Source organism: Nestor notabilis, unplaced genomic scaffold (assembly GCF_000696875.1).
Source record: "Nestor notabilis isolate BGI_N333 unplaced genomic scaffold, ASM69687v1 scaffold28910, whole genome shotgun sequence".
Taxonomy (NCBI): Eukaryota; Metazoa; Chordata; class Aves; order Psittaciformes; family Psittacidae; genus Nestor; species Nestor notabilis.
The window spans coordinates 18,455-30,236 of NW_009911133.1; the positions used below are offsets into that span (position 1 = coordinate 18,455).

At 42.6% G+C, this 11,782-nt stretch overlaps 1 protein-coding gene across 1 annotated transcript in view; it reads right to left on the minus strand.

Annotated features, from left to right (window-relative positions):
• The window catches only part of PIK3AP1 (phosphoinositide-3-kinase adaptor protein 1), a gene marked incomplete at both ends in the record, with an annotated part of 26,647 nt that extends 18,155 nt beyond the window's left edge, over positions 1-8,492 (minus strand). The window contains one exon of the mRNA XM_010013269.1: positions 8,076-8,492. Coding sequence (XP_010011571.1) covers positions 8,076-8,492 — 417 coding nt within the window. The remainder of the gene's footprint in view (positions 1-8,075) is intronic.
• Positions 8,493-11,782: the final 3,290 nt, after the last annotated feature.

An 11,782-nucleotide genomic window follows, 5' to 3' on the forward strand; every position in this document is an offset into this window, starting at 1 on the left:
AGAAAGTCTGAAAAGCCACAAAAGTGGAAAGGACACAGAAGAGAAAGCAAGAAGAGAAACTATTAAAAAATACCAGGCATTAGAAAACAGTGGTAAAATAAAACCCTCATGCAGGTGGGGAATTGGCAGAGAACAGGAAGGTATGTCTTCTTCTGTTACCTAATAAAGTGAGCACCAACACTGCCCCTACAGTACTGTTACTTGTCCAGAAAAGACTTTGTTTCAGCTCAAACACACACCTGACTCCAGAGCTGAGCTAAAAATAAAATAAACGAAAAACAATAAAATCTGTGCATTCATCTGGGGACAGATGTTCACAACAGAAAGACCTATTGCAGTTTAAAATATAACTGTGCCCATCACATCACTCTACTTGTCTTTAATTTCACCAGAAGCCCACGCAGCAGAACCAGGGGAACAGAGCACGTGTTTGGCTGCATCAGTGAGACACAGGACCAGGATCTCTGCTTCAGCAGCTGGCAGCGGGGGTGTAAGCTAAGCTGCCAGTCCCTGAACTTCAGGATGAGAAGAAACATTTATACATTTCACTCATACCTACTGCAAAGACAGTAGCTTCCAGCTTAGGGATGAAATCTCTTGTAACAGAGATAACATAGTTTATCTGACCATATCTAGAACATGCTAAAAATGCAAAGTCCATTTAGCTTCTTCTTTCACTAAGATTCAAGCAAACATGTACAACACTATGCCTGCCTCAAGCCAAAAGCATGTCTGGCATGTCTACTATGGTTTGAGCTCACAGCCTGGGGGTCTCACAGGCCTACTGGTCAATTTGTGACCAGTATTAAGTGTATAAATCTAAAGAAATAGCTTGGGTGCACGAGACCAGAACAGAGATAGGAAAGGACTTCTGAAGAAGATGCAGGGTTCTGGCCACCCAGAAAACAAACACTGCATACATGACCAAAATCTCAAGAAAGAGGGGCAGGAATAGCTCCACACATTCTGAAGAAGTGTATGCACGGCTATTGATGTTTGAGACTGCCAAGACCCACATTTTACATCCAGCACCGATTCAAGTCTTCCTGAGCAACCACATGCAAGTAACATGAACAACCAACTTGCTGATTAATTATGCCTTGCAGTATCTCTTTGTTTCAATTTAGGCACAATGGGTAACATTTGCATGACAGAAAAGACTGTCCACATAAAAGTCCCCAAAGCTGAAATGCCACCTAAGAGGGTTGGTGAGCTGCTTTGGAAAGATCATCACCATCAGCAGATCACCATTTGACTGCAGGTGTGGCTCTACAAGTGGCTTCAGTAGATCTAAGGCTACATTACTACTGAAAGAGCAGTCCTGCCCTCCCTTACCTTCAAATAGTCTGCCTTGCAGATATTCCAGCCACATGAAAGGTAGAGAATGAGGCAGACCACTTTTGCAGCAGTCCATGCTAAGGTCAGCCTGTGTCCCTTATGAAACTTCTGCCAGAAAACTCAGGATCCACTGTTACTCTCAAGTCACTTTTGAGAAACACATCAAGATTTTTCTGTGGTAACAATGAACAGCCATGAAAATCCTACAAAATGCAATCCTCAAAGGAAAACAACTGTACAAGTGCACCACAAAGGTCTTTGAAACAACCTGAAGCCTACCCCACACATCTCTTCAGACCTGGCCTGTAAAGCATCTTTGGTTTCACCACATACTTCTGCAAAGAAATTACTTCAGCTGTTCCAAACTTGGAAGAAGCCATCCGAGATGGTCACTGGGCTCTTCTTTTAAGCAGGTGTTTTAAAGCCTTGCAGTTCACATCGGAAGGTACTTAGAATAAGGCTTAGTCACTACCTTAAAGCAACCCGTAGGGAGATTATTAGAACTATAAGCTACAAAGAAATAAGATTAGTACTCACAATATGCATGAAGTCCATGATAGCCCCCAACCACACTAGTTTCTATACTTTACCAGTTCCGAGCTATCATTTCATTGCGTCTGTCTAGAAAGCTAGCACTGCTTGAATCTCATACTGCCAAGAAAAACAAGCCGTGAAGTATTGCTTTTAATGTGCTTAAACTGGGACTTTATGAAGCACCTTTTGTTGGAAAACAATGCATCCATCCTGCAACTGGGAAGACTACTTCAACTGCTCAATCCTGTTTGCTACAGACGGATAAGGTCATTCATGCATTTCTCTCTGTATCACTTGGGGACTTAGTTAAGGTTTCTCTCATTGCTTTAATCAGCTCTCTGAAGTCTCTGTGCTTCCAGCACCAGTCATTTATAACTAGCATCTGCAAGGAAGGGTGTGCTACCATTATGTTCTCTCAACCTTAACTCCTGTGCAAAAGCATCACCGTTTCCTCTCCTTGACAGGCAGTGAGACACAGTCAGGCTGCAGAGCTCCCATATAATGAGGCGGACTCTCATCGCACCCAGAGGGCTGACTAATACCTCACCTGTTCCTCTTCAAAAAGCAGGGTCAAAGAAGCATATCTTTTATTTCAACACAATATAAAAAAGAAAAATACAGTTTTAAGAATTCACTTCATTTTGCCCCTTCAAAGAGGGAAGGAAAGGAGCAAGGGAGGGAGGGAGGACTGCAGTAGAGCAAACAATCATGCTGCCTTAAGTCTTCAGGACCATTCTAATATGCTGGCAGAAATAAACGCTGGATGTAATTCTGAGATACGACTACTCAGAACATATTCATCCACAGAGCATCGAGAGCCAGAAGAAAACAATAAATGGTCCCCAGCTTTACATTTCTCTGTGCCTTTAGGTTTGCACACCAATTCTTGTTTCTTCCAACCTCCAGCTTTCTTCTTTTACTGTACTTCTGAACCAAACAGAATTCTTCATTCTGTTTGGATTCATCCAAACAGAATGCTTCATCATCTGAAGATGAAGCAGAGATAACGAACCTGGATGTCACAGGCATCCACATGCAATTTTCAATTTCTAGAACCTCTTAAGGGCGAAAATGAATCTTGCAGAGAATGGCATGCACAGGACTGAAAACTCTTTGGTAGCATTGTTAAGACGTAGGACCACAAAATAAGGGCTTGAACAGAACAGCTTGTGAGGAAAATACAATGCTAGGGTCTCCTCTAGGATATCATACAAACAAGTAAAGAGACACCAGCAGGACCAGGGAAACATTGCAGTAAGTTAGAGCTGCATGAACTTGGGTGTGCTGACAAGCCGGAGCCCCAGAGGTGCAGTGTTAGCTCTCTAGCAATGTAACAGGTTCCAGAGCACCATTTTCTGTAAGGCCAAATATTAAGGAGGTAGTTTCATAGAAGCATTGATCTGTCATAGCTTCATGATCCTTCTCTAAAATGATGACCAGGGATGTCAAATTAACTTGCAGAACTCTTTTTGGCTGCTTTATTTCCAGGTTATATCCTTTAAGGGGGTGGCACAACTTTCCTGTAAAGTACTTGGCTGTGTCATGCCTCTTTCTAGAAGGATTACTTTCTGTATCCAGTGTTTCTGAATGGCCATGCTTTATGAAATAAAACAAGCACCACAGGGAAGAGCTGCTAGAACACTGAGGCCCTGTTCTGCCTCCACCACATGCAACAGCAAACTCCATAGGCACTGAAAATCACACTACAGTACCCGATCTTGTAGGAACATGTTCCCATAAGGGACAGAATGGAGCTGTGGAGAGGATGATTGCAGCTCCCAGTTTATAGTATTGTCTCACTTGCAAGTCACAGTGTTAGGCTGACAGAGCAGTTCTGACTGAAGTGCTACCTGCCAGAAACAGACACAGCATAATAGTAGCTGCTACTGACAGAGGAATAATTACCAATGCTACCATAGAGTACAAAGCACCCACACCTCAATGAATTGTTGCTGTGAAATAAGATCACCACTGTCCTATGCTAAGGTGTGCAGCTCTGTTACTATCTGGTGCCTTTTGCGGTTTCTAGTGAAAAGTTGCCCATAGAAGTACTCAATGTGAGTGAATATATCTTTAAGGGAGGGAAAGAAAGTAAAGTTCAAATCTATCCACAAAAGCCATGGACTATTTTTCTAAGATATGCTATTTGCTTTGTCATTCCTCGGGACATCTCAAGTGTAAGGCTAACATAACAGATAACACTGGATTTCACTGTAGTTGTGTCCTGAAATAGGTACATGGTAAAGCAGAAAGTCATAACTGCATTAAAGGCCTAACACAGAGCTTGTCTGGGAAATCAAATGAACAAACAGACAGCCTTTAATGAAGGACTATTAGCCAGCTCCAAGAAAAACTTGCCTTTTAGCAGAAATCTTGACATACATAACAAATAAGAACTTACAGATCACCACTGAACAGATCATTTAACATTAGCTTCCAGAATAACAGGAAAGAAGTTCCTGACAAACTTAAAAATGCATTGTGAATTTAGGGCTCTAGCCCTAAATGGCAGTGACAAGCAAAAGCTAGCAATCAAATAACTACAGAGGTGTCAGGCTGAAGGTAATCTCCCACATACTATTATCACTTCATCCCCCTGGGTTGAGACATACTTGAGAACATCTCATGCATCTGTCCAACCTGACCCCAAACTCTAAACAGCCTATTCCAAGGTTACTTTAGCTTTACAGCCTGAGTCCAGCACAGGACCACAAAGATGATTAACGAACCACAGCATCTTTCACACAACTTAAGGCTGCAAGAGCTGGAGCTCTTCAGCATGGAGAAGAGTCAGGAAAATCTTACCAATGTTTACCTGATGGGAGGAAATGAAAAAGAGGAAGCCAGACTCTCCTCCATAGTGCCCATTGACAGAACAAGAGGCAGTGGGCACAAATTCAAACACGCGAAGTTTCATCTGAATACAAGAAAACGCTTTGTTACTCTGAGGGTGGTCAAACAGTGGAATGGGTTGCTCAGAGAGATTGTGAAGTCTCCACCTATAGACACATTCAAAACCCGACTGGACATGGTCTTGGGCAACCTGCTTTATCTGACCATGCTTGAGCAAGGAGGTTGGACTAGGTGATTCTGTGATACGCTCTCAAGTTTCATTTGTTGTTTCACCAGTGCAACAGAAGAAAGCCAGGAATCAAATTACTTGACATGTACAGGAGGGAGAATGATGCCTTATGCAGCTTCTGTTATGCTATTTCACTTCCACAAAAGCTCACTGCCTTGGTCTCTAGCGTCTCAGAATAAGCCCCTCACTAGGTAGAGTAACATCTCAGCTCTTCCTCATCTACAGGGCGCCAGCAAAATTCTCATCTTCTTTCTAACTGCCCACTGTCCTCCATATTTACCATATACTTCCTTATACCCACTCCTGACCTCCCCCATTTTGCAAGAAGTTTGCTAGTACTGATCCTTCTTTCTTGTCCATGGCATGAGAGCTCTGTTCAGCCAAGGCTGCACTCGTCCTTCAACAGCACTGCTCACAGCTGCTGTTACATTCAGTTATCACCTTTGCAACCTCAGGCAGATGTCAGCTTCCCTGGGTTTTTCCCTGCAAGTTTGCTTGGGTACATTAAGTTCAAAGCCACTGATTAAATAGCAAATGCTCTGGAAACATCAACTTTTAAAGCAGAAAATTGGAATTTTTTCAAGGCAACATAGGTAAGGGGTGAAATAAGCTGGAGAAGAAGAAATAAGCATAATACAAAACATATTTCAACCGAGCTCTGAGAACATAGAAGGAAGAGAAAGGTCACTGACTCCAAGTGTGCAGCACAGACTTCCAGCAGCCCAACGCGCGCAGCACAGCACGGTGTGGTATCACAAGTCTAACAAGAGGGCTTAAGTAGCATGCTGGTCACTGCACCCTGGCTGGTGATTATACCTGAGCTGGCTGGTACAGTGCCATTCTGAGCACTCCCATGTCCTTAGCACAGTTATTGCATAGCCTGAAAAACTTCCCCACAGATAACAGGAGTGCCTGTAAATGCACACGTTCATGCCTTCTGCAGTTTGCCAGGATTGAGAAACTGTAAAAAGGTCCCATCTACAAGAAAGCAAGAATCAGTGCCAGCACACAATTCTCAACAGGGCTAGATAAGTGCTTCCTCCTTTCTGAATTTGTACTAAACTAATAAAAATAAAATAGCTGTCAGCACATGATGTCTGGGGGTGTCATGTTCCCATGATGCACTAAATAAACCACAGCCTAACAACTGTTTAGAGGCAACAGCACAACCTGAGCAGGGCCAGCGTGAAGGCTCTGGAGAAGTATTTGCCCTTACTGTGTCCTCGGTCATACACTCCACTAGCTCAAGATTCAACTATTAGGAAGGTGCACAGCTGAAGTTTGGTCATTTTTGCATCAAACTTAGTTTTTCAATGTATGCTGACCCTGCTGTTAGAAGTACTAGTGAATGCATGTGAAGAAAAGTTCTTTCCAGAGGAAAACACCTAGACAAATAATTTCAAATATGGTCATAAACTTTCTCTGCTACGTACTGTAGCAATGGAGGGCTACCTTACTCGGGAAAAATTCACAGTCTGACATACAGAATAGACTTAACTGAGACCTTCTAAGAGCTCCTGACTGCAAAGCCTTCATCTAAAACACTAGCAATGAAGTCTTGGGAGCAGAGCACAGGCTGTGTTTCTCTATGACAGAGGTCTGCTGCCACAAACACACTTTAAGTTGCTTGTGCTGGGGTTGGCTGCAACCAAACCATAAAGCAGATGCTAATTTATATTACCAATCAAGAAGAAAGTTTTCCCAGTTTCACCCAGAAAGGGAACTACGTACACCTGGGGTTGTCTTCTCTTCAGGGGAAGTATCAGAACATTTGCATTTGAGGCCATTCACAAAACCCGGCCTGTAGAATCACAGGATGGAAGAGGTCACCTAGTCATTTTTTCCCACACACAGAGGAAGGATCTGATACAGTCAGAAAAGTTAAATTAATCTTTGGTCAGTTTTCTTTTCCAGAGTACAAAAGTTTAGCCACTGTTCTCTGTCTTTTTCCAGGATGAAAGCAAAGGAGACGGATTACTTTAGTCTAGGTTATCCATTGGGAAACCAAGATGATTTAGGGATGTTTGAGAGAAAAATGAAAATTTTAGTTTATGCAAGTTTTGAAAAGGTACTAGGAAACGTCTGTTGTGACCTGGTTACCTGAGAATACCATCTTCATCACAATCCCTAAATCGTCATTTTTCAGGGAGGCTGTTTTGGCCAAGATCATAACTTACAAAATTTATTTTTACTGTGATAAATCTGTCATTGTCATTATTGCCATTATTATCCTGGCATAAAGCACCTTTATGCACTCACCACCAGACACACTAGAAGACTGCGACTGCACTGACTCATTTATACCACTAAATACAGACAAATTCTAATCCAAGATGCAACTGCAGGACTTCAATGCTACTAAGGCTGACAAAGAACATTACACCCCTATGTATGGCAGTGTCATAAAACATCCTGAGCATTATGAGTCCCCAGAGCTATCCACCTTCATTTCTGCAGAAATTATAAGAATGGAGAACCACACACACCCCTAGAGTTTAGGAAAGTTCAGCCTCAATTGAAACTCAGTACATTGGGCTTCTGTAGTCTCCTACTAGCAAGTCCTCTGTGAGTGCAAAATGAGGTGATCACTTTCGGATTGGTTCAGTTGTTTTTAAGGGCATCACTGCAATTGTCCAGGTAATGTCTGCCATTCCATCATAAGTAACAAGCTGATCTGTTGCCAGTACGGTTATATCTCTGAGTTTAGGCCCAGTGCTACTGAATACTTACTAGACAACCTTATTTTGGTTCTGGTATGACAGAAATGTAAATCTGAAGGAAAAGAAAAATTTCCATCAACTAGGCTCAATATTTACAGGCATAACTTCAAAGGTACTCAGGTTTTATTTTTAATTTGCATTCAAAGCCAGGCACCCATGATAACCTCCAAATTCAGAAGTTCTCTGTAAATTACCAGTAATCCCTGCTGAATTAGGGACCAATGGACCAGGCATAGAAAAATCCGCTTGCAAAACTTCCTAATTAACAAGGGTTGTGCAATTTTCTTTAGTTTTCCATTTCAGTAAAACATGTTTCCACTGTTAAAATAAGGATAAACAATACACATATCTCCCTCCTCAACCCCTGGCCAGGAAGCATAACTCCATGGCTGCTACCTTACCTTCTGAAATAGCCTTCTTGACAGCTGCAAGATAAGCATCAGGCTTATCATCATTTGTGAGTTCTTGCCACTGAGACCAGTCCTTGAAAAAGTTCAAATAGTCATCACAGTCCGTAACACCACAGAAGAGTTTGACTACTTTGTGCGGGGGGCATAAGGCTTCCTGAAGGCTCTGCAGAATGGGAGGGAGATAAAAACTCTGCACCAGCTCAGCAGATAGCAAAAGGATGATACTCCGACTTCTGTTGAAAAGATCCAGCTCCTGCTGGGAGATGGCAGACTTGCCTTCCAGCTGGTAGCTCAGAATCCGATGATTTCGAGTGTGCCGAGTAAAGAGGAAGAGGTTCTGGAGGTACTGACACCATTCAGTGGCGTCACTTGCATACACAATCAGCACATCATATCCTCCAGGGGTTCCTGTACAGGTACAAGATGATCACAGGGAGGAGGATTTAATTCAAAGCAAGAACTGACCCACAGCTTTGCAGCAAAAAAACCCACAGGGCTGTCCCTATAATACATGTCAGAAGCTCCAAAGCACTTCAAAAGAATAGTAGATATATTCAAAGTGAGATGTGCACAGCCACAGAGCAATCCTAAGCACGGTTGAATTCCTATCCGCATTTACCCCACTAAAATACAAGCAGTTCTTTAATTTTCAACAACCTTCCTATGAAAAAGAGTATTTCCTATGTAGTTTCAAGTGAGACAAACCACATGTGGAGATTTACAGATTTAAAGCATGTTCATAGGAAAAAAAAAACAAAACACAAAAACCCAACCTCCAAAACAAACAAGCTTGAGAAGGGGGGGTTCACCTTTGTGGGTGAAGTGAAATCAAATCATTTTAGGTAACTATATGGTCCCTGCAATACAACTGCAAACCATTACATGCACAAGCAGAGTATACACTAGACATAGCACACCTAAAACAAGAAAGGCCTTTATCTAAATGAGGACCCACAATGCTTACAGGAAGTCACTATGGCTTCCATGGTGTTAGACGTTGGCTCTCATTGCAGCAGAGAGCAAACTGCCTGCAAAGCATGCATGTAACTGAATGGTACACCAGCCCCCGGGCTCACAGCACAGCAGTTCAGTCATTCAGGCTTCAGACATTTTGCAAGCCTGCATTAGAGTCCCTCCCCCAGAACGGTCATAAAAATGTTACCCAATCACTTTGGCATGACAAACTCTCTCTTCAGAGGGAAAGATTTAACAGAATAGTGGTGCAGCCCAAAACAGACCCACCAAAATTGACTTGTTCCATAATTCTCTAGGCTCCTACCTACACACTTCTGCATTTCTGCGCTCTGGAATGAAAGCACTTTTAAAACTGTTTCCCGCTTGCCGAGATGCTCACATAGAGATTGAACAAGTATGACATAATGCAGTGCTCCCACCAATCTTAAGAAAACTTCTAAGTCTAAATTTAATTTTCCCATTCACCTGTGAAGTAGTATATCCAAATTTCAGGATTATGGCTCTGGTCCCATAGTAAATTTCAGTGCTGAGCATTTTAAATCTTATTAGCAAATTGTCATCTAATGCCAGTTTGACTCTTTAAAAGTGTCAACATTTCCAACCCATCTCCATCCAGAAGCAGGCAAACAAAGACAGACTTTTTCTAATTAAAGTAGAAGGCAATGCCTAAAATATGGCATGCCAAAAAGAGCATCTGCAAAGAGTGGATTCATCAGAATTGAAGATGACAGTTTTGTAGTCACCTTATTAAAATTTGACCAAAATTGAACAACCTCCAAAGATTCCACCTTCCTTACAACCTTCATTAAGAAATGAAGGCTGAAATGATGTATAGGCTACTGTACCCCAGCTCTAAACCATACAGTTACCAACTTTAGATTGTAGTTGAGCGGAAGTGGCAAAGTTGAGAAGTGTGGAGATGTGCTCTGTGCTCAGCCAATAGGGTTATGGCTACCTGCATAAATGGGAAGTCTCTATCAGTTACAGGATAGTGTCCTAGCTATGAAGAACATGGACAGTGCACTTCAGCAGTATTCACTGGAATTGTTGCCTGTTTCTGGGTGAATACAGTTCCTGAACCCCAGACGGAGGCTTGTAGGAGTCAGCATTCTCAATGGAGAGGATCCAGCAAACTCATAAAGCAAACAAACAGACCCAAAGCCTTGGGACCTTTAAGCTAAGTGCAGAACTGCTGTGAAAAGAAGATGGCTTCCAAACCAGTGAGAACACCACTATACCAAAATGTCTCTTCTGGCTGAACACCATTTGACAAAGTTGGCAGAATCACATGAGCAGAAACAGGAAAACCAAGCAGAACTCAGGTCAGTTGTTTTATTCTAGGAAAGGAGGAGTATAAGAGACTTCTACTTCCTTTTTATGTGGAGTCATATGAAAAAGATGAAGGGTGATGGACACAAGTTAATTACTCCTGGGGAAATTCCAATGGGACACAAGAAGAAAATTTTTCACAGTGAGAGCAATAAGCCATTGGAATTATCTACCCAGGAAAGTGGTGGATTCCCCCAACACCGGACATGTTTAAGATTCAGCTGGACAGGGTGCTGGGACATCTAGTCTAAGTCATGCTTTGCCTAGAAAGGTTGGACCAGATGATCCTTGAGGCCTCTTCCAACCTGGCATTCTAAGAGCCTATGATTCTACGATTCCAGTGCCACATATTGATGCATACACAGTACAGTGGGAAAGAACAGCACAACTATTTGCTGAGAATGGAGACCATACTCAACAGCACAGCCAGCTGAGCCAAACCTCATCAGATGGGGAGATGATGCAGCAACTCTCCTAGGTAGGCCCAGGGCTTCTAAAGTCCCACCCTGGCAGCTGCTAGGAGAAGTCCCACCTCTGGACACTGGGGAAAGCAGAAGTGGCCTCCAGAGCATTTTAATGTTCTATTAAATGGAAGACCTAATCCTACCTTGCATTTTTAAAAAGAGCACAGCTTCCACAACTAAACCTGTTAGCAAACAGGCCCTTCTCCAGTCTTTCAATGGAAGGAAGCAGCTGTGCTTGGAGGGGATGCAGGGTGGGGGAGCCACTGATTTTAAACATGCATTGCACTGTAGGGGCACTAAGTATCCAAGCAGCCTCCCTTCTCCAATATATAGGCAAAAGATGCAAACTTGACAGGCTCTCTGCAAGTTCCCTGCCACCATTTATATCCCCAGAGACAACATCACCCAGAGCAGTGTAGCCTCTGCACCCAGCAGGAAGGAAAGCTGTTGATTCCCTAGATAGTACTGCTCTGATGGCACACCGTTTGCCTCAGCAGAGCTGTGCCAGCTCTTCTCAGGCCCTCTTACCTCAGCCTTTTACACTTCTAGGATAAACTGAGGAAGAATGCTTTTAAAAGAAGAACTGAGAAATAAAATTACTGACTCCACGTTTAGACCCAAGGAAACTCTCTCTGTTCATAAGCAAAAATACTGGAAGAGGATCTTGAAGAGCTAAATAAGCTTAAGTCAGCAACAGGACTGTTTCAAAGAACAAAAATCCAGAAAGAGTTTCAATTGTAACATGCCCATTTAAAAGAAGGACGACACAGGACTTACTTTCCTAGATCATGCTACTATTTGCCTAACCAAATACTTTCCTTGTAGTACAAATTACTGTCCAGTCCTCAGGGAAAAGTGCAGTAAGTGGAGAATACACCACGTTTCAGGGAGTTTTTCCTGCAACTTGTCACATCAGTTACAGAAAAACCC